This window comes from Balaenoptera acutorostrata, chromosome 3 (assembly GCF_949987535.1).
Source record: "Balaenoptera acutorostrata chromosome 3, mBalAcu1.1, whole genome shotgun sequence".
In the NCBI taxonomy this organism is placed as follows: Eukaryota; Metazoa; Chordata; class Mammalia; order Artiodactyla; family Balaenopteridae; genus Balaenoptera; species Balaenoptera acutorostrata.
In genome coordinates, this window is record NC_080066.1 from 67,915,872 (window position 1) to 67,939,761 (window position 23,890).

General features: G+C 37.2%; 1 protein-coding gene across 2 annotated transcripts in view; it reads right to left on the minus strand.

The window, feature by feature from the left end:
• Positions 1-776: 776 nt before the first annotated feature.
• Positions 777-23,890, minus strand: part of GLCE (glucuronic acid epimerase) — a 120,263-nt gene continuing 97,149 nt past the window's right edge. For both annotated transcript variants that reach the window (XM_057544052.1, XM_057544053.1), the window contains 3 exons: positions 14,712-15,310; positions 10,836-11,081; positions 777-4,752 (listed from right to left, as the gene is read on the minus strand). In XM_057544052.1, the coding sequence (XP_057400035.1) occupies positions 3,728-4,752; positions 10,836-11,081; positions 14,712-15,297 (1,857 nt within the window). In that variant the 5' untranslated portion in view covers positions 15,298-15,310 and the 3' untranslated portion in view covers positions 777-3,727. The remainder of the gene's footprint in view (positions 4,753-10,835; positions 11,082-14,711; positions 15,311-23,890) is intronic.

Sequence of the window (23,890 nt, forward strand, 5' to 3'; positions counted from 1 at the left end):
TTGCTTGCAGTCTTATGGCTGTTTCCCAACTGAGGATGAGAGAAAGAAGAGATGACAACAATGTTGATTAGCAGCCTGTCAAAGTATGTGCACTCATCAGGTAGAAAAAGTTGATTGGTGATCAACTGGAATTCCATTATAGAAATGGTGCAGAACATTTATAATCTAAAAAATAATGTGCAATGAAACATAACAGGAAGCCAGACTAGTCTCTGGTTTCATACATATTAGGGAAAGTAAAATCATTACTTTCTGAGAGGAAGAGGGGGCGGAGATTAAATAATGCTTTTTGTTCTGGAGAAGAGGTTATGTATGGGAAATACAGCAAGAACAAACTTTCAAATAAATCGGAATCAGACAAAAGTGGTTACCAGCCTGAATTAGCATGGGAAAGGGCGTCCTCACAACTGTCACAGCACCTTGCTTTTGCTCACGTTACCCCTTCTTCTTCTTCCACCTGGTACCTAGGCCTGAAGCCCCTGCTTAGGCTATCTCCTCTGTAACACCTACCCTGACTGACCACACAATTTGGCATTTTATTTTTCTGAAACTGTTTTGTGGACATTGTGTTCCCCCTATAGACTAAACCTCCTTAGGATGAAGGTCCATATGATATTCCCCACTTTGTCTTAAAGGGCCTGACACACCTTTAATGAACATTTGTTGCCTGACTAGTTGTCACCAGCTGAACAGAAAATGGTCAGAAATATGCTTGCTGGGCTCAAGTAATCTTAGAATAATCAGAGAAGAAAGAGAAACATCCAGGTATGTTCCTTTTAAGATAAAAACTTTATTTTACAATTATATAAAGCTGCTTTACATTAAGCACAAACAATCGATTTACTTTGTATAGAAACAAAATACCTTTTCATCTGCAAAAAATCAAGTTTTGCTGTATATAAAACTAACATGTGCACATTGTGCTTAAACTGCAAAGTCTGTACAGCTTTACAAAGGACTACCCTTCAGAAGGGCATCCAGTAAACACTTTATTGCATATTTAACACATGGTCTATAACCCACATGTACAATGGAAGAGAAACAAGAAAAACAATTAAAAGGAGGATGAAAATAGCAGCTTTCAGTGAAAGTTTGCACACCGACAAAGAAAAAGGTCTGCCACATCTGTAGAGTTGTGCTTGTGTGTCATTTTTGTACTTGCTCACATACACTGGATGGTTTTTGGATGAAGCCTTTATGTACAATAACTCTGAAAGGGTCAAACCTGACCTTCATCTGGAAACTTTTGGCTGGTTTTATAACTGAAGTGGCAATAGGTTTAATTTAATATCAAAGCTAACTCAGGGTAAGTGTAAACAACTAATACCCACATTCTTGGAACAAAGAAAAATTTAAAGAAATAAAACAAAACTTTAAAATACCTTCCCCATTCTCGCAAAGCTCAGACTAAATAAACATTTTGCATGATTTAAAATCCTAGAAAACTCCACAGGTGTTTAGGAAGAAAAGTGTGATGGATGGTCTTGGGCAGTGTTTCTCCACATACACCCCCCGGTTCACTTGCATCAGAATTACCTGAACACTTATGCTTCACAGGCAGATTTACTGAATATCTGGAATCTGTATTTCAGAAAGCTCCCAGGTGATTCTGAGGCATTAGTTTGAGAACCACTGGTTTGTACAGCCAGTGCTGCTACAGGGTCAACTCACCCTCTTTGAAAATTCTGGGATCACAGGAAAAATCGAGTTGCTGTTGCAACGTGGAAGGCAGTGTGAAACCAACAGCAATGAAATAGCAATGCCATTTCTAGATCAAAATGTCTTTCTTTTTTCAGTGGAAAAAGACAGCCACATTGTTAAGGCACTGATATTTGTCACAGAAGCAGTACCATACTGTTTTCATTGATTCCCTCAATCTGAAGTACCAATATGCAAACACAAGGCAGAAGTCTGGACTGCTCTAAATAATAACAAATACGATGGAGTAAAAACGATTTCCAGATTGGAGAAGGTTTATTTTTGAGCCCTGAAATAAAAAAAGCAGGAGTCCAGATATTCTTGTTGAGACACCTAATGGATAAGAACTACAAAGGTCAACAGCTAGGGGGAAACCTAATAACCCACAACTGTTTTGTTGTGGGCAAAATCGACTTGTGGTCACATAAATTGGGAGTTTAAACTTACTTTTCCATGGCCAGTTTAATATTGTCTTCAGTTGTAGATCTTCATTCCTGCCCCCTTTGCCACTGATACATATATTTTGTACATAGATATGTATGTATTGTCTGGTTTCTAAGTGGTGTTGGTAGGCTGAGTTCAATCAAGATGTAGTGTGCAGGCAGGTGCCCACCTGGCTCTTGATGTGCATTTCATACAGGTCACACACAAACTGCACGGTGTGTGTCAGACTCAGTCCCCTGAAAATATGGGGTCTCATGTTTCCATTCTGTATAAGTTATTGTATTGATTTAGTGTATTGTCATACACTAAAACAAAGACAGCAAAATCAGCCTCCTTCAGTTCTGACCTACTGCCTGAAGTCTTATAGCAGACACTACCCAGGGTAGAGGGCTATGATACCTATTTATGTGAGGTATAAAACCAAAATAAAGGTCTGATTACACATGTACAGCTAATTCAGTAGCATCACTTTTATCCAATAGCTGAAATAATTTAAAGTTAAAATTGCAAAGGAAAAACACTGATGCACAAAAGGCAATAGTTTGGAAAGTTGTCGACCAAGAATGATCTAAGTAGAAAAAAAAAAAAACCTGCTACAAAACCTTATAATATCTGACCTAGTAATTTTCTTTAAAGGGGAAAAAAAATCTTAAAAAGACAATGGTAGTGGACTTATCAAAATTACTACCTCCTCCCCAAATTTAGGTTTATAACAAAAATTCCCAAATGTCCCCCCAACATAGAAAAAACTCTCTAGCATAGTCTGAAATGAAATACAAAATTCTAGATAGTGACAAAAAGAAACCACCACAATGGGGGTAGAGGAGGGATAGAATGATTATCAAACCTTTACTGATTGTAGATCAAGTTTCATAAAACAGATAACATTTCTGTAATTTCTTGTGCAGTCAACAAGTTTCATTTTAGTTGTGCTTACATTATATAACTGTGAAGCCTGAACACTGGTTGTGTTTTTAATTTACACGTTTCAAGAAAACCATAAATTCAAAATATTCTCCATATATAACAAATTGAACAAATCCAACAAATGTTCATTCACTCCCAAAAAATTAATATATAGAAAAGAAACATCATTTTTAAAGTTGCACAGTCCACTATTCAGGCTACAAGTACATATTTACTGTATTACAGCACATTATTTTTTTAAAGTCTGCTTTCAACATAAACATAAATAACCACATTTTAAAAGAGCCCCATACTAAGTTTGCAGGCAAGTGCTGGGCAGTTGGCCAGTAAGAGCTACTTACCATTGTCTTTCCCAAACCGAGAGGACTGGACTATCTGTGGAACTATCTGTATAGGGTGATAAGCAAGGCCAAGTTAAACATTTTCATTCACCCATTGACTAAACACTTTTCTGCTCCAAATGCCACCTCCATTTCTAAACACCCAACTCATGGAATGCAATTACCTCAGAAGACTGGTTTTAAGGATCATTTATCACTTTGATGTAATCCACAAAAACCTAGTATACAACCTTTTAAAATGTGCCTATGCTCTGCTAACAGAGAGCCCATAGTTTTTGTGTACAGCAGAAGCTGAAATATGATTTTGGTTCTGAGCTCTAGTTGTGCTTTGCCCTGCTGCCTTTAAGGTAGCTTTTCCACCTCTTGACAAATTCTTTGAAGACTGGGGACTCATCAATGGTGCTGAGTAGCTGCAGTTGATTGATGTGGGTGGTGTGATAGTCCCAGCGGGCCAGGTTGGGGGCAATGCCAAGCATGAAGTGCCGGAGGTCATAGATGGTTCCTGAGCCAGTGTCGTACAAGGGGAGCATGGCTTTAAGGGATTCCATGCCACGCTCATACAAGGACCTCGCTTCTTTCCCGAGTTTTTCCCCTGCAGTTTCTTTTAAGTCATATAGCCCAATTAAAGAATACATAAAGCCATTTAAAACAAAAGAGCTAGGTGTGGTTGGATATTCTTCATACCAGTCATGTTTATTCATAAACACAGCTTTAACTCCATGCTGCTCTGATAGAAATTTGTAAGGGGCTGTTGCCCTTAAAGCTGAATTGAGGAATACATGGTCTTTTGTTAAGAGATAGGCCCTGACTAATGTAGAAATGGCTTGCCCTTGGGCCATGGCAGAGTACCACCCTGGCTCTAAAGACTTGAACCCTTCCCCTAACTTACGGGTCACCATAATTGGCCAGCCACCTTTCTCATCCTGGTTCCTCACCAACCAATCACTGGCAGCAAAGAATGCGGCCATGTGGGCTGTGGTAGAGATGGTAATGTTGTCGAGGAAGCCTTTCCCTTTTGCAATCAACCTAACTACCTTCTTGGGCATTATTTTGGTTGGCTTGACAGCTTTTGTGTTGGAAAGACCCACTCCTTTCCGGAGGTCAGTGACCAGGTCCCTGGTAACCGTGCTCCATGAAGTTCTGGGCCCAATGCCATAGTATATGTCTCTTTCTTTAAAAGCAATTAGCTGGGTATTTGAGACATAATGTACAGTGAAGAGCTGATTCTTTTCTGTGGTCTCCAGAACCACAGACACACTTCCGTTTGTTAAGAACTTGAGGTCAAATGAAATAATAAAATCTTTTGTGTTCCCCAGTTGCAAGGATACACCATCACTGGTTTCTGTAGGGGGAAAATATACCAAAAAATACTGGTTAGAATAGAAGCTCTTTGTATTTAAAAGTTACCTGCAATTCATCCTTGACAATCACTGCCCATACAAAATTAATACTTCAATTTTTTTTTTTTAAGCCTAGCTTTATTTATTTATTTATTTATGGCTGCGTTGGGTCTTCGTTTCTGTGCGAGGGCTTTCTCTAGTTGCGGTGAGCGGGGGCCACTCTTCATCGCGGTGCGCGGGCCTCTCACTATCGCGGCCTCTCTTGTTGCGGAGCACAGGCTCCAGACGCGCAGGCTCAGTAATCGTGGCTCACGGGCCTAGTTGCTCCGCGGCATGTGGGATCTTCCCAGACCAGGGCTCGAACCCGTGTCCCCTGCATTGGCAGGCAGATTCTCAACCACTGCGCCACCAGGGAAGCCCACTTCAATATTTTATATGTCAGATTTTTAAAAAAATTTTTATTTTTACTAAGTTAACCATAAACAGATGACAACTGTTGAGTCCGTGATGGCTTGTGAGCATCAGGGCAAAGCTCTTACCTTTTGGCCTGTCTACTTTACATTAGAGGGGTTAATGGCCTTAGCAGATAGCTAAGGTACTGTGGTCAAACTGCCTTTTCTAGATCAAATACTGGCTGACCAATAATCAATGACTGTCTAGTATACCCATTCTACAAAAAGAAGAAATATAGCCAAAAGCTGGCTCAGCACATAATATTACAAGAAAGAGCCTAGAAGAAAAGAACGGTTAGACATGAATTAAAAAAAAATTTTTTTTTTTTTGGCTGTGCTGCGTGGCTTGCGGGATCTCAGCTCACCAACCAGGAATAGAACCTGGGCCACCAGCTGTGGAAGCATGGAGTCCTAACCACTGGACCACCAGGGAATTCCCTAAAGAATTTTTATTTACTTAATATTTAGTAAGGGGCTTCCCTGGTGGCGCAGTGGTTGAGAATCTGCCTGCCAATGCAGGGGACACGGGTTCGAGCCCTGGTCTGGGAAGATCCCACATGCCACGGAGCAACTGGGCCCGTGAGCCACAATTACTGAGCCTGCGCGTCTGGAGCCTGTGCTCCGCAACAAGAGAGGCTGCGACAGTGAGAGGCCCGCGCACCGCGATGAAGAGTGGCCCCCGCTCGCCGCAACTGGAGAAAGCCCTCGCACAGAAACGAAGACTCAACACAGTCATAAATAAATAAATAAAAGAACGTGAATTTCTTTAAAAAAAAAAAAAATTTAGTAAGCATTTACTATGTTCTAAGTGCTTTACACATATTAACTCATTTAGTCATTATAACACTTACAAGAGTAGTGCTATTATTACTCTTACTTTATGAATGATGAACAGAGACACAGAAGTTAAGTAACTTGCCTAAGGTACAAAGAGTTGAACACAGGTTGTCTAGTCTGGCTGTATGATACATGCTCTGAATCACCAATCGATGTTGAAAATGATAGGTTTGTTTTCAGATATTCATTGGAATTGTGAATAAATTCTGGAAATTAAGCAATCGGCTCATGTAGTCAACAAAAAGTGAGGAATACTGGGGGAGGCTCTGGAGTTAAAACCAACAAACTTTGTTTGGATTCTCACTTCACCACTTACTAGCTTTGAGATGTTCAACAAGATACACCTATTTGAGCCTCAGTTTCTTCACGTGTTAAGTAGAAATAATATTACTTTGCAAGGTAACTGTGAGGATTAAAAAAAAAGGACAGTGGCTTGGAACATAGTATAAAATGATGATGATGATGATGATGATGATGATGATGATGATTCTGAAGCCAATGGTTTCAGAGGCTGATAAAATAGCAGAGCTGTTTTATTTGGCAGATCATCAAATAGGAAATTTCTCTTGCATGTCTACAGTACGATGATGGCTGACTCTCAGAAAGTTGACTTCTACCAAGAAAAGAAACTGAGCATATTAAAACCAAACAGTAGCAGCAGCAGGAAGAAGACAAGGAAGAGGAAGAAGAAGAAAAAGAGGAAGAAAAACAACAAAAATATATGTAGTACAAATTTTATAACATTAAAGGTAAATGTGAATATCTTGGTCTATACAGAGCTTAAATCTTTTTAAAATTTATTTAATTAATTTATTTATTTGGGCTGCGTTGGCCTTCATTGCTGCACGTGGGCTTTCTCTAGTTGCGATGAACGGGGGCTACTCTTCGTTGTGGTGCGCGGGCTTTTTTTTCCACTTCAGTGGCTTCTCTTGTTGTGGAGCACAGGCTCTAGGCACGTGGGCTTCAGCAGTTGTGGCACGTGGGCTCAGTAGTTGTGGCACACGGGCTTAGTTGCTCAGTGGTATGTGGGATCTTCCCGGAACAGGGCTCGAACCCATGTCCCCTGCATTGGCAGGCGGATTCTTAACCACTGCACCACCAGAGCTTAAATCTTAAAAACACATTCACAGGTATTATCTCATTCGATCCTTACAATAACCTTCTGAGGCTGGTAGAGCAGGAATTACTGCTTTCATTTTAGAGATGAAGATATGGAGGCTTTGCAAGGGTAAAAGGTTTGCCCAAAGCCAAATGCTAACTAGTGGTAGAGCAGGGACTAGAAACCAGGGTTCCTGGCTCTAAGCTCAAAGATTATGAAAAAGACATGATATTGGAAATACCATCCTCATGAGAATAACCAGTGGAAGAATTATTTCTCTTAAACATAGCTATAGAATCAGATCTACTTTAAGGCGTCCTTGAGGAAATCTTGGGTGCTCCTTATTGGAGCAATGATTGGAAATGTGAACTGATGATAGTGTATACAGTGTGATTAGCCTGGACAGTATTATCACCATGTTGAGCTGATCATTTAACTCTTCCAACACTGGACTCTACCAGTGTGGATATAATTGACCCAAGGCTCTTAATTACTTCATTTGATGGAATAGACAATTATGGAAGTTGTACTGAGAATGAGAACATCTTGCTAGATGTATGATGTTTTGAGTGACTTTTTAAAAAGTGATTTCAGACGTATATATCTAACACAGTAAAAATCCATTTTATCTGGAGAAATGTCAACATGCAACCTCTCTCTTAGCTGGCATTTTCCTGTATCTACAGTAAATGGAATCTGATGCTCAGTACAACATACTTGATGTTTCAGGATGTTTCGCAGGATTCTGAATTGACTTATGAATTACTCAAGATTAAATTATATTCAGCAGAGGCTATCTTGAGTGCTACTTATTTTTTTATTCTTATGGTAATGCCTCATTAATCAGACAACACTGTTAACTATGGCATCCATTCTCACCACCATCTTCAGAAGTCCAAATGGGAGAAAGTTGAAGAATTATATTTTCTTCTCAGAATTCCATTCTAATTTTCACTTTATGTATACAAATCTAATGAAATGATATAGTTCAATCAATCACCTTATGTTTCAATGTAACAGATTATGTAGTTCAAAGAACTCAGTAATGAATGATGTCATTTAACACCACCAGAGGGGGTTATTGAGCCACAGAGGAGAAGTGACAAAGAAGTCACAATCCCCAATTTAAATCAATCCACAATCATATGAGACAGGTCTTTTAATTCCTATTTTATAGATGTACAGAGAGGTTAAATATCCTGTCTACGTCACTCAGAAGGGTCTGAATGGTAGCAACTGGGACATGACTGTGGTTGTGGCAACCACTTTGGAAATATAGCAGGCAAAATTTTGAGCTCTACTGGAGAGTCCTAAGCTATCTGGAGACCTGTGCTTTAAATCTACTAATAGAAAGTTTCGAGCTTCCTGTCGCTTGAAATCCATGACTCTTCTCTCTGACCGGTTATTCCCAGGAGTCACTATAAGTGTCTATTTTTGGTATATGTGGTACATATAAATGTATTTTAGGCAACAAAGGATGATAAACACTTAAGAATAGTCTTTAAATTAATGTTTCCACACATAACATGAACTGTTATTAATCAACAGGTTTACTATGTGGAGTGAGAAGAGGCCTTACTCAGAACCTCAAGGAACAGAGAGACAAGGGTCAGGCAGAAGAAAAGTTCATAAGAAGCCTCAGAAGGAATGGCTACACAGAGAGGGGAAAGTGAGGTCATGGAAATGAAGTGAAGAGAGTGCCTGGGAAAGGGAAAGCTAATTTAATAAAGCAGGACAGGTATAAAGTTTCAATTCATTCAATTTTAAAATTAGGTAGAAGGAAAAAAAACATTCTTCAACAAACAAAACAATAAAAAATATGCTACAGACCCATGTTATGGTTTTTCCCTCTAGATAATCTTATTTCCTTTCAGGGAAAAAAATTCAAGGCCAAAAAGGAAAAAGACCAACAGCATGTAGCCTCTGGTCTTCCAGAGCCTCACTTCACTTAGGCCTATGCTTTAATGCACAAGTTCCAATTTCTTCTCATCAATGATTTTCTGAATTTATCTCCCAAGAAGACTATTTCATCTAAAAAGCCTCATTTCCCATTCCTACATTTCAATAAACGTCTCACCTTTTTGATTTCCTTCTCCTGCTCTGAGCAACAACTCCAACTAACTCTCCCTCATATACTTGTATCAAACGCAACTCCAGACACATCCAAGATATCAAAACAAGCACCACATTCTGAGGCAGCACACTCCTACCAACAGAGAGTTCCAATTGTGAGTAGCTAGTGTGCCACTGGCAGAATGTCTGTCCCAGACAGTTCTCTTCTCCATATGCTTAAACCCACCTTGGGAAGTAGTTTCATCTCCGGTTGCTGGCTGCAGAATGAAGGGCTAAAGTGAAGGCCCTTCACTTAGTATGAGGAGACCTATTGTTTGTATTAACCAGGGTACCCAAAAGTGCACAATGAAATCTATTGCTCTGAATAGGGCAGAGTTCAAGAGATGGTTCTAGAAAACCTCCCAGCACTTGAGGAGATCGAGATGAGGGCTGCTGTTTTCCACCCTAATCCAGACTACATTATTAATCAGTGTGAAAATAAGCCCTCTAGATGCAACCAAAATCAAATGTCCTTTTTAGTCTAATAATTTCCCGCTATAAATCATAAGCTAAATATTCTTAAACATCTCCATGTACTTTCTCACCCAGCCAAGCCTGTTGTTTTACAATAAGCAAAGATGCTCTATGTACTGGAATATCACAGAATGCCATAGGATAAAAGAAGTTTTAGTCACAGAATAAAAAGTAAAGGTCACCACCCTTTATTTGCATTGCATTAAGCCCTCATAAATCCATTACTTAAGGCCATCTAGAATGAGTAGATTTGTACTGCTGTTTTCAAGGTCTGTGAATTACACAGTCATCAGTAAAGGACAAGGACAGAATACAGAAAAGGTCTTATAACCTTTTCTTTTTATTTACCAACTGGCAAGGTTGGTGGGAGGGAGGATGAGTTCTGTTCTTGACAACATTTCCCTGGCAGAAAATTAAGCCTGAGGTGCTAACTAAAATTATTCTATTGTCTTTTTAAGTAATGAACTCATTAATTCTCATGGATATTGATTAGTGGAGAGAAATACATTACATCCCAATTAATGGGACCGTCTTAGTAAAAGGGGAAATGGTGCATAAAGTTAATTTGATTTTATAAAAGATTTTATTAATGAAATGGCTTTATATGAAGTTCGAAACAATCTAGTACATTAACAAAATTCAATATAGAAAGCAGGCCTGGTTGGTAATGCTATATAACTTTGAAAAAATAAAAAGCTACTGGTAAAAAATAGGCAAAGGAAAGGATGGCTCTCGCTATAAAGAAAAATTTCTACCTTAATGCAAAATAGTTTAAAAATTAAAGGATGAGTACTGTGCTGAAACATTAAAATAAACTGAGAAACTTTATTCCTGTGGGATCTGGTTCCCTGGAAGGAGAAAGACATCATGCAGTAACCTGGTTCTTGTGGCTTGGCTCTTCATGCAGTAAATATTCCTTATATAACCTTAAATTTTTTAGCTGATCCTTTTTTAGATTTCACTTGGATGACACTATTTGTTTCTTCATATATGTAAATATCAAGCGTCTGTTAATGTGTTTTTTAAAAACCATAAAAACAGTTTTAAGGGAGTATCAGGTGCCATAAATCGACATAAAATTAGCAAACACATATAAAAACACATCACTCACCTGGAGCAGTGAACTGTTTAACATTGGTGAATCTAGACTTATCAGCCACACTGGCCATAAAGCAGCCCTTTGGCACGGTCCAGTCATTGGGCTTGCTATTTTTGTCCCTGTCTTCTGCTGTTTCATATACCTCTATGTGAGGGGGTTTCTCAGTTAGATTCTTGCTGTAATGACTTAACCCATACTGTGCAATCTGGATTGGGTAGAAATAGCCTTGAGGTCCCCATTGTGTAGATAGAGGTACACCTATAAAACAGAGAAACAAAATAAATAACTATCTGCAGACATTCATAATCCTATTCTGAATATCACTCTTCACTGTTTTACTTCTGGGGGAGTTATAGGGTTATCAGCAACTTTTAAGCTTCCTTATTACACTGTTTTCATAATTACTAAAAACGAGTACCAAATTAACCAGAAATGAAAAACAGAACTAAATGCTCATTCACTCTCATTCATTATTTGTTGACAGACAGCAATGCAATGTTGTAGATCATCTTTTTAAGGACTAATTGTTAATGTGTGCTACTTTTGCTCATAGCTACAGATGTCATATTTCATAATTCTGTTTCATACATTCAAGTTTTACACAATTTAAATACATATAGTTAATGTTACCAGCTTTATTCTAGAATATTAAACCTGAAATTTTCTTAACATCTGTACTTAACAGTCAAGTTAATTACATACTAATCTTTCTCTCCGGTGTCAAGATGTGGTCTAGTAACTTTTATCATCTGATGGTTAAAAGTATTTGCTTAAGAAGCCAGCTATGACTAGGCAACTTAAAGTATAAACACAGTTTGCAATTCTTTTTCATATTCTTCACATCAAAATGTAATTCTTGAGAACAAAGAGTATTTTTTTAAAAGAATGAATTAAAGTTGTATATTTAACCATAGATTCTTTTTTTTTTTTTTTAATTTTATAGCTACTTTATTTATTTATTTATTTATTTTTGGCTGTGTTGGGTCTTCGGTTCGTGCGAGGGCTTTCTCTAGTTACGGCAAGTGGGGGCCACTCTTCATCGCGGTGCAGGGACCGCTCTTCATCGCGGTGCGCGGGCCTTTCACCATCGCAGCCCCTCCCGTTGCGGGGCATAGGCTCCAGACGCGCAGGCTCAGTAGTTGTGGCTCACGGGCCCAGCCGCTCCGCGGCATGTGGGATCCTCCCAGACCAGGGCTCGAACCCGTGTCCCCCGCATTAGCAGGCAGACTCCCAACCACTGCGCCACCAGGGAAGCCCTAACCATAGATTCTTGATAAATTCATTAATGGATTACCTCTTGTAAAGTTCTAAGCAAAACTTTTAAATGGTTGGCATTAGTGTTTATTTTAGTAATTTCCTACATGGGAAATACAATAATACCACACTGTACAGAATACTGTATTATTGCATCATGGTGTATGTGTTGAGAGATAAACTCCTATTTGTAGTCCTAAAATAAATTAACAAGCAACAGATGGGCATGGCAGAAACTGGGAACCTACAAAACTATATGTGTTTTGATGTAGTTTCAAAATAGTTTAAGAAATTAGAGACCATATAGGCTAAGAAACCTAGGCTACAGATAAGCTTTTTAACTTCAATATTCTTTCTCCAAGGGTAGATTTTTTTTTTCAAAATTCAAACAGAATTATTTTCACTTAATAAAAGGAAGGTTTATACTATCTCATTTGATGGGTAATAACTACAGTAATGTGCAATTGGCCTAAGAATTGATAGACTGATCAATGGAACAGAATAGTAGGCCAGAAACATACTCTAGTAAAGATTTAGAAACATACTCTAGTTTCAAAATATTTTACTATAATGATAAAGATTGAATCATTGATCAGCGGGGAAAAGAGATTATTCAATAAACGTTAAGGGAAAAAAAATCTAAAATTAGGCCCTGACCTTGTACCATTTGTCAAACTATAAATCAGTTTAGCTGGACTAAAAAGTTAAATATAAAAAAAACCCCATAAAACTATTAGAGAAAATACAGATGAACAGCTGATCATGGCATGGCAAATGATTTTCTAAGCATAAAAGGAAGAATTAAAAAAAAAAACCCTAAGTTTAGTAAACAGAACTAAAAATTTCTAAAACTAACAAATCATAAATAAAATGGAGACAGCCAAATTAAAGAAAATATCTTTAACAAATGCAACAAGGTGCTACCACCCTTGCTATATATATAAAAGGTCTCACAAATATATTTTGCTAAAAAACAACATTAATCACATTGAAAAAGGGGGAAAGAACATCAAGCCCATTCTATAACGGTTAAAAGCATATGAAAAAGATATCTGACCTCACTAATTGCTACAGAAAGCAAATTATGAGATCCCTTTGTAAACAACAGATTAAAAAATAAACTTTCATGATGGCAGGAGTTGGGTGACAGAAGCACCCTTATACTCTGCTATTGGAAGCGTGAATAGGGTCAACCTTCTTGGAAAGTAGTTTGGTAAAATAGATTTACTGATACTATTTGACATGGTAATTTATTTCCTAGGGAACTACTCTGAGAATATAATTAAACCAGCAAATGATTAACTATGAATATCTACACCATTATGCATAATGGCAAAAAAGTGGAAATGACCTAAATGTCCAGCTAAAGAGAAAGGTTCCATACATTATTATGGCATGTCCTTATTATGAATATTAATGATTAAAATATTCAATAACAAGAGAAAATAATCATAATATGTTGAACGAAAAAAGAATACAAAATTGACTATATAGCATGATTCTAATTTGTTTAAAAATGTGTATCTACAAAAACAACAAAAAGACTGGAAAGGACATCAAAACATTAACAGTGGCTATGGTTGCTTTTTACTTTTTCTTTAGCATCTAAGCACCTATTAAGCTTATACACTTTTAAAAATTACTGGAAAAAAACAAATGTTTGGCGATGGATATCTTTCAAGCCTCTAAAAAACTATTACCCTCCTGAACACTGCACAATAAATATCATTATAACTATGTTAAAACTTATACCTAGGTATAAAGACCTTCTGAGAATATACAAAAATGGTAACAATTATCTTGAATGGTAAGAATATAAGTGAATTTGCCCCCTTCCTTCTCCTAAACATTCAGTAAAGATATTACAAAAATTAAAGTATTAAGATATTAAAATCACTTTCTATAACAAAATGAGAAAAATGAAATAAAACCCTAACTAAGCAATCTTAAAACACACTAAGTTCTTTCCTCTGATTAAATGATATACTTTAAAGTCAAATTCAATATGGCTTTCTGATCAATCCTAGGTTTGAAATACAAATTCCAAAATGTATTAATTATACCCATAAGGAACCCCCAGGTTTTAAAGACAATGAGAGACAATATGTAATAGACTATAGGAGTTCATGAAGTTCAGAGAAAATGGTATTATGTATTATCTTGTTCTGAGAACTGTAAACCTCCATCCAGGGATGATACCTGGCTAATCTGGTAATAAGACTTGGTACACTGATGGGTCCACTGGATGGTCTGTCTCTCTTTCCCATCTCCTCTCATAGGATATGATAATAACCTATTACGATAGGTTATTAGGATAATAACCGTACAGGATAATAACTGTATATTTTAATGCAAAATTTCTGGAGATGCTGTGCCTTGACTTTACTGATGATAATTTTAGTTTCTGGGGCAGGTTAATGGCATAATCCTATTTAATCAGGTATGATCTTATTGTAGCCCTTAAATCACACCATCTAGAAAGTTCAGGTTTAACCTGTTCCTCCCTGCTAAGTCAGAGTGATGAAAGGTCTCTTGATAGTAAGCTATGTAAGTACTTGCTACATAATTAACACAGTCTCTTATTCCTCAACACAATCAGGACAGAAAAATGCAGTGGAGTAGATGGATACCAACCTTCAACCCCACTTATGCACTTGACTCTGTCTCGGACTTCCACATTGTAGCCTTCAAAGGACATAAATACACCATCAGGGTGATAAGGGGCTCTCTGTGCATAGACTTTGGAATAGCTATGAGAGAATTCAAACCGATCATAGCCATCGTACTGAACCACCTTTCCGTAAACGTCAAAATATTTCTCTACCCAGGTGAATGGAAGAAAGACTTCATTCCCCTCTCGTCTCCCTTTAATTGTGTGTTCATCATTTATGAGACAGTCAATTTCTTCATATTTGAGCCCTAACACCTTGCTTCCCCCATTGCTATTGAAGCCCCCAACAACAGGGGGCGCTTTCTGCTGTTCCTGAGGGAATGCCTCCTCAGAGTGCTTGGCCATGTGGTTCACATCGTTGTTGTTGCTCTCAGACCCTGCTGCTCTTTTTTCTAACGCATCCACTCTGAAGCCACTACTCGGGTGCCGTGGAAACTGGATCGCTTTGTCGCTGGAACACTTATTCCACAAAAGTACTGTGACCAAAGTGAAGAGTGCGCAGATGACAATCAAAGTCTTATAGTTGACCCGAGCTGCCAAGCAACGCATATTCAGACCATACCTATGGAGGCAAGAAGAAAAATTCACACAAAGATGTACTTACTGACATTTTATAGGGTAAGATTTACTTTTTTATACTGAACCACCACATTAGGGCAATTTTATTAACTGAATGTAATCTGATCAGATTTTAAATTGCTAACTCAAACTTTTCAGCAGAGACAAAGAAAAGGCAAGAGGTGCTTCCCCCTCTTAAAATGCTCAGTTAGCACGATCCTCTAAAGCAAAGATTCCCAATCTTTCTCTGTTTGTGGCTCCCTTGGATTCTTAATAATTTTTACATGAAGCCCCTAGGTCAAAAAAAAATACCTATTACTTCCATTTGTGAAGTAGTTGGGCTCAAACAACTTAATACATATTTTTGTCCTAACAACTGAGTAGCTGTTTGAAAAAAATATAACAGGTCATGTCAAGGTCAACACTGACATCCATGTTGCCAAATCCAACAATGAATTTTTAGTGCTCATCCTATGTTACTTCTCAGCAGCATAAAATAGTAAACGACTCTTTCCTTCCTGAAACACTTTCTTCCCAGGACTTCCAGGGCACCATTCTTTCTTGGTTCTCCTTATACCCCAACTGTATGCTCCTCCTAGTCATCTTTGATCATTCCTTCTCATCTCTCTGAACCTTAACGTTGAAATGCCTTAGGGTCCCAGTCCTCACACCTCTTCTGTATCTCTATTCACTCCCAGGTGATCTCACCCAATCTCACGGCTTTAAATACAATTTATTTGTTGACTTTTCCCAAAATTCTATCTCCAGGCCAGACCTTTCTTCAGAACTGCAGGCACATATACCTATGTGCCAATCCAAGTATCAATAACTGACATCTTTATTTGAAGGTCAAATGGACTTCTGAAACATAACATTCAAAATTTAATCCCTAATCTTTCCCTTCAATCTGTTCCTCCTTTACCGCTCAGACCAGAAATATTGACTCCTTTCTTGTTCACCCCATATCCAACCAGTCAGGAAATCCTGTTGTCCCTATCTTCAAATTATACCCAGAATCTAATCACTTTTCACCAACTACACAAGTTACCAACACATCAGAGCCACTGCCATATTTCACTTGGAATATTACAGTGATGTCTAACCTGCTCTCCCTGCTTTTACCCTTGCTCTACTATTCTACCCCAAAGTCTATTCTCAACATAGCAGTCAGAATGATACTTTTAAATATAAGCCAGAGCCTGTCTTTCCAGTCATGATGGGAGAAGAATTTGATGCTGTTGTCCCTACTGGCCATGTGGTGTACCAACCAGTTGTGATTGTACTGTAGGTAGTCCTGGAATGCTTGTTGCTGGGGTGGGAAACATGGAAAATTATGGGTTAGTTACATGTGCAATGTATGGAATATCTCTGCCCACTGAGAGTAAAGAGAGTAGGCTTACTGCTGTTTGCTACAGTAGCTCTGTAATTTATTTTATGGTGTAAATCCAAAACTACTTATTTTATGGTTGTAATCCTCCTTCTCCCTTTTCCTGTCAATAAACCCTTCTGGCAGCAATGAGATTAAAAAAAATCAAACCGTAAAATGAAAACGTTTAATGAAAAATTACACAATGATTTTCTGTTTTTCAAGAAAGTTGATGGTGTTTTTCAATTAAAAGCTCATTTCTTTTAATTCCAAGAGGAGGTAAACCCTGAGTCCTTGCATGTCTGAAAGCAACTTTATTCTGCTCTCACCTTTGATTAATAGTTTGGCAGGATATAGAATCCTTGGGCTGCATATTATTTTCTTTCTAAATGCTGTAGGCAATGTTTTACTTTCTTAAAGCATTACGGGCTACTGATGTAGAGGTTTGACTTCAGTCTGATACTTGTCATTTTGTACATGACTTCCCTCTGGATCTTGTGTTTACCCTAGGAATTCTGCAGTTTTGCGAGAATGTGTTACAGTATGATATCTGATTCACTATTTCAGCACTTGGTGTGCCCTTTCAACCTGAAACCTTGTGTTCTCTTATTCTTGTTTAATGGATGTAGTATCTTCTTGCAGCTCTGAGTATGTTAGAGTTCTGTTTTTGTAAAGTTCTCTCTGATTATCTCTGTTTTCTTTAGTGGTCATTTTTCTGGTTATTTTAGTCTCTTTCATGGTGTTAGCTTTCTTCACACGCCTGTGATCTTTGTTTACTCATTCATCTTTAGGCTTGAATGACTCATTAGCCAACACAGATTTCCTCTGTTATTGTGAAGATGGCCTGATTTTTGGCTAGATTGTTCTCCTGAGAGGGGCTCTGTGTGGGTTGGGTACAGGCGGAGTGACAGTGTTCCTTTAGGGTGTGTGGGTGGGTAGCCAGCAGGCCCTCTAAATACCAGAATGAAGATGACTTTTTCTTTTGTCCTGGGGACATAACTCGTACTCTTAGAAGCCTTCGCTTTTCCCAATTTCTCTAAAGAAAATCTGGCTGGTGTTCTGGCTGGGGTTCATGCCAGCTATCTATAGTTCAAGTGCAGGGGTGAGAGAGATAAGGGGAAGGAAGGAGAGGGTACAGCCATGCCTTCTAGTACTGGAACAGAGATCCGGAAATCTGTTTAATTATCACCCTATGGTAATCTTCCTATTTATTGTTATTGGCTTCTTCATTTCTTATTTCTACACATTTTATTTCAGTGGGGCATCAGGAGGGAAGGGAGGCAAAGATATGGGTCTGGTACAACTTGGAAATCATACACAGATTGTAAGAGCTGGAATCCAATAATATGTTTTATCATCTGTATTATTACTATGAGAAAATGTGTTGAACACTAAAAAAAAAAAAGTGTGGTAAAAGCAAACCTTCAGAAGTCATATATTTATAAGTTGAGGATTTCCTTATATAGTAGCATGGGTAAATTGATAATACTACGTGATGTTCTTTGTTTTAATTTTATTTATTTATTTTTATTTTTGGCTGTGTTGGGTCTTTGTTGCTGCGCGCGGGCTTTTCTCTAGTTGCGGTGAGCAGAGGCTACTCTTCATTGCGGTGCGCGGGCTTCTCACTGGGTGGCTTCTCTTGTTGCAGAGCATGGGCTCTAGGCGTGCAGGCTTCAGTAGTTGTGACGCTCGGGCTCAGTAGTTGTGGCTCGCGGGCTCTAGAGCATAGGCTCAGTAGTTGTGGCGCACGGGCTTAGTTGCTCCGCGGCATGTGGGATCTTCCCGGACCAGGGCTCGAACCCGTGTTCCCTGCATTGGCAGGCGGATTCTTAACCACTGCGCCACCAAGGAAGCCCCTAAGTGATGTTTAAACAAACAAACAAAAAAAGCCCTCCGTTAAAAACATTTATGTGCCAACATTTGAATCATCCATCAGCTATACTAACATTTAGACCAGTTAAAACAGAAATATAAAGCTTTTGTCCCCCCTTTGAGATGTGCCCTTCCTCCATGACCCAAAAGAGAGTAAACCTGCTTATGGAACTAGTAGGCTACCATTATGATGAGGCATGTGATGGGAAAATAAAGAAAAGTCAAAATTAAAAACTTTCAATAACCTTTATGTCCAGATTTTGTTATCTGATACCATTCCTTACTAAAAGCAATCAGGAAAAAAAAATAATAAAAGCAATCAGGGCTTCTTAGAGAAATCAGTCTGAAAGGTCCCTTTCCCCATTAAGTCAAAGCTGTGAGAATTATGACTGACGTTGACTGAAACACACTGAATCAATAAAGATCCATGAGTCTATAATGATATTCAAAAAAGGAGATACCCAGAAAAAATACTTAAATCATCTTCTGACGAAAATTGGTAACTAAATGAAAGAATTTATTTATCTATCTTTGCCGGAGAACACACCAACAGCCCCAGATGACAAAGAATTCTATTTTACAGAAAAAGGGTGGCTAATAATGTGGAAGAAAAAAATTAAAATCAGAAAATTAGTATTATGCAATTCCTCATGAAATTACTAATTTAGGCAAGTGTTATATTCAGGCATATGTTTGACAGGGATTTAGTGATTCATACTGTGCAAAGTAACACCAAATACATTATTTCCTAGTCACAAGGAGAAAAAGGTGAAACTCTACAATGAAGGGATCAGTCAGCACCCTAATTCAGTGGTCAAATTCAGTCTCATTAATGATGACTCATGCAGATGTTGTGTCTCTTGATGAGTTAAAATAAAAAGTACATAACCTATTGTATATCCCAGCCAAAAATGTTTAACTTGGATCTCTCTGGCCCTACGATTTAATTTCTAGTTAACAGGAAATACAAGGGAAAGAGGAACAAGTTAAGTGCAGATGCAACCAGTACATCAAGAAGGTGAGACATCCTGCAGGAGAGTTGGCCCCATCTCCTTAATAAATTAGTGGTATGAAAAGAAAAAGGAGACTCGGTTAGACTTTTTGAAAAGAGACTTAAGAAATATAACAACCAGATGTGAGACTTGGTCCTAAGCTGGGAAATCTGACTATGGACTTGGTAAGAAGGAAAGATGGAAGGACATATGGAGGTTGTTAACTGAAAAAAGGAGGTTACAGAACAGCACATACAGTATGATTTTCTAATTTTCCATGAATATGTTTAGTGTGTTTTTAAACCATAAAAAAAGAAAATTAAGAAGGTCAAAGTCACTTTTGTTAAAATATTTAAAGAAAGAAATATAAATTTTTAGTTAAAATTCTTAGTTTTCAAAATAGGCACTGACATTTTTTGGAGGGGAGGATGGAGAGAAAGAAAACTCTGAGTATTGACATGCAGTACAAACTACCAAACAGGCTTATCTAAAGGTAAGTACAATAATTTTATTATGTTTTTCATATTATAGAAAACTGACTATAGAAACTTTCAAATTTCAAAAAGTAAATTACATTGACATTTTGCTAAGTATAAATGATAGTAACTTTAAAAGCTAAAACCAGGGTTTTCTGAGTGGTGATAAGCTTCCTACTCATTTTAAAGCTTTTGCTACATCCATGAACTAGATTAACCTTTCAAGTTAAAGGAAAAAAAAAAAAAAGTAAATAAATAAATTCAAAAACCTTGAAAGCTCATGTATTGCTGATCCTAAAGATTTATTTCATTAGAAACATAATCCAATAAAATTTAGTTTTAGTAACTTTAGAGATTTACAACAGAAATAACATTCAGTAAACATCATAAAGAAACTGTGGAATAAGTTCTTTGCACAAACAGTTAAAAATTAAGTAAAGCAAAATATAACTTAGTTTTCCTTTGGGAGAGCAAACTGTTCTCTTCTAAAATGATGTGCAATTCAAAGAAATTTTCCTGATACCTTACTTTTCAAATTCATTTTCCTGAGTAATTCAGTAAACATTAAAACTGTGGATATCACCATGAGTTTTTAAAATATGAAGGTCGTATTTCAGTTAAGAACAACCTTCAAATAAATTTGTAATAGATTTCAGTGAAAGAAATTATTGGCTTTTTCTTTCCTCTGAATAATGTAGACCAATGCCTGCTTGCCCATTATTTTCTCTTTTTTATTTATATATCTAACAATTTATATTCTTATAATCCTTTGGTAGCAACTAAATAGAAGGAATAGTAGTTGCTCAATAGAAAATCAAACTGACTGGTTCAATCAGTATCTATTCGGCAGCTAACATGTGGCAGGTAAGGCACAATCCCTGTCCCTAAAGGCCAGATTGGTAGGAAACACGGGCATAAGAAACAATAACGCAATGATACACAAACTGTAAAAAAAAAAAAAAAAAAAGTTATGTAGAATGTGTTATGAAACACAGTAACGTTTTAAGTGAAAGCTTCCAGGTGGAATGAGTAGACTTACAGTCAAGCATGCTCCGAAATCAGGGTGTTTGCATTTGCCATTCCCTCTGCTTGGCAACCTGTTTCCCCAGTATCCACTTGGCTTGCTCCCTTACTTCTTCAGGTCACTGCTTAAGGGTCAGTTTATTAGAGAGGCCCTCTCTGACCACCCTATCCTAAATAGCAGCTCTCACCCCATCATTCTCTAGGTCCTTACTTGGCTTTATTTTTCTTCATAGCATTTATCACTACTTGATATTATACATATTCAGATTATAAGCCCTCTCCAATCCACTAGAATGTAAGTTCCACAAGGGTTGCGATTTTGCTTCTCCGGGTCATTGCGGCATCCCCAATGCCTAGAAATGTGCCTGGTTCAAGTAGGCATTCAATAAATATTTAATGAATGAACACTGTTAAGCATGCAATTTTAAAAAATAACAGACATTTGAAATAGACAATTTTGTTTCCTTCCCCATACTTGGGTATTCTGAAATCATAATCCAAATAAAAATGAACATAACTGACATAACAGAATATGGATTGTGATGCTGTATATTGGCCAACTCTTTAAAACGGATTTATAATTTAAGTACTGCTGTTAGTAATGTTCCATCTGTTTACTGCCTGATAGACCAAGATTTAAATTACACAGTCAAATGTTTAAGTATTCTGTGATAGCTCCAACTCAAAGGAGAACTGCCTAATACTTTTGGTGGTCAGGACTCTTCCAGTAATGCAAGCAAGTAGTATTCCCTAGCAACTACTGAAAATAAAGGACAAAATGAAAAGGTAATTCTGCTAGTCCATTAAAAAAAAAAACCAAAGTTAAAATAATCTTTGATACAAGTGGCTCACAATGCTTCAAATGAGATTATATTCCTAGGCAAACATCCCAAAGAAACTGAGCAGGGGGTTTATAGTACATTATATTATTCACATTTTACAGATGAAGAGACTAAGGTATAATAGCCCACAAGGGATTCATTAAAACAGAGGACAAGGACAAAGCCAAGATAGCTGAGAATTTAAGATTAAAAATTATATTTCTATTTTACAGATGATGAAACTGAGGCTCTGTGATGTTAAGTAATTTACCCTAGGTCATGTGATTATTTGATGGTTCACTAGAGATTTGAACTCCAAACCCTGTGCTCTGATGTTCACAGGGTATCTTTGAGCTGATATATATTTTATTTCAGAAGCTGAATACCACCCTTTCCCAGGAGATACTCTAATTTATAGCAGGTTACCAGATTGTGAATTGAACTCAGACATTAACAGATCTTATTCTAGATAAAGCTGAATTGTGACCTTGAATCAACAGTTTACATAGGTAGAGTACAATTTTAGAAAGCGTTATCTAGTTATTTTAAAAACGTATTAGCATTTCTAAATGAAGCTACTGTTATTTTTGAATTTTCTTCAAATCTAACAGTATAATTACAAACCATGTTACTATCAGAAAAGAATAGAAAGGGAAGTCATAATTATGATATTTATGTATACATAGCCCAGTAAAGCTACCTGGTCTGCAGGTGGATTAGAATAATTAAGCTCTTGAAAATAGGATTCCCACTGGCCCTACAAATCTAGCAACAGCTTACAAATTCATTACAACGCTTCATTTTGCCAATAATTATAATGATGTTCTGGGATAGCTTGTTGAAGCAAAACCTTTCTCCAGAGATAAAAATGGAGCTTAATAACAGTTTCATCAGTCCATGTTAATTTGAGGCTTTGAAAATAATGTATGGGTGTCCTAAAAACCTCACAGTGGCAGTATTTATAAGAGTAACTAACATTAGTATAAGAACTAATTACTAAACTAAAATTAGTAACTAACATTAGTTCAGGTATAAGAAAGTAGAAATCTTAAGATAAAAATTTTTTATTCCATGATTGCATTTTTATTAGCTGGTGGGGGGGGGGGGAAGAAAAGAGAAACAAAGAAAAACCCGGAATATAAATGCTTTAACTTTTTTTTTTCTACTTAGCTTAATTTCTGATAAGAAAATAGAATCTTTGATATAGATTACTTGTAATAACTCTCAGAATGAAAATTACCCAAGACATCAAAGCTCAAATTTATCTGCTTGGTTACTCAACACAAATCTGCTTAGAAGCAACTTAAACCAATACTTCTGCTTTCCATTCTCTTATAAACATTTCCATTGTCATGAAAGGAAAAAACAAAACAAAAATGAAAAACTTCAAACTATAGAGATAAAGGAGAACCATGTATACAGCAGCAATTAACACATTATAAATCAACTATACTTCAATAAAAAAATTTTTTAAAAGGAGAACCATCTAATGAAGAATATGTTAATTGTATAAATAAAAACTCAAAATAGAACTCAGGAGTTAGGGGAAGGTATACTTGTGGTTCTGTCTGTGCTCTATTTGCAAGGAGACCTGAGACCACCTGGTGTCTTCTATTAGCCCAGAGTGTAGAAGTGCACATTTTTTTTCCAATTTTTTTTCTTGGGTGGTAAAATGCAAGTAACATAAAATTTACTACCTTAACCATTTTTAAGTGTACAGTTACGTGGTGTTAAATACATTCACAATGTTGTGTGGCCATCACTACCATTCATCACCATAACTCTTCCCATCTTGTAAAACTGAAACTCATACCCATTAAACAATAACATTTCCCTATTCCTCTCTCCCCACCAGCCCCTGGCAACCACACTTTCTGCATCTATGATTTTGACTAGTCTAAGTATCTCATATAAGTGGAATCATATAGTATTTATCTTTTTGTGACTGACCTATTTCACTTAGCATAATGAACCCAAGTTTCATCCATGTTGTAGCATATGTCAAATTTCCTTCCTTTTTAAGGCCGAATAATA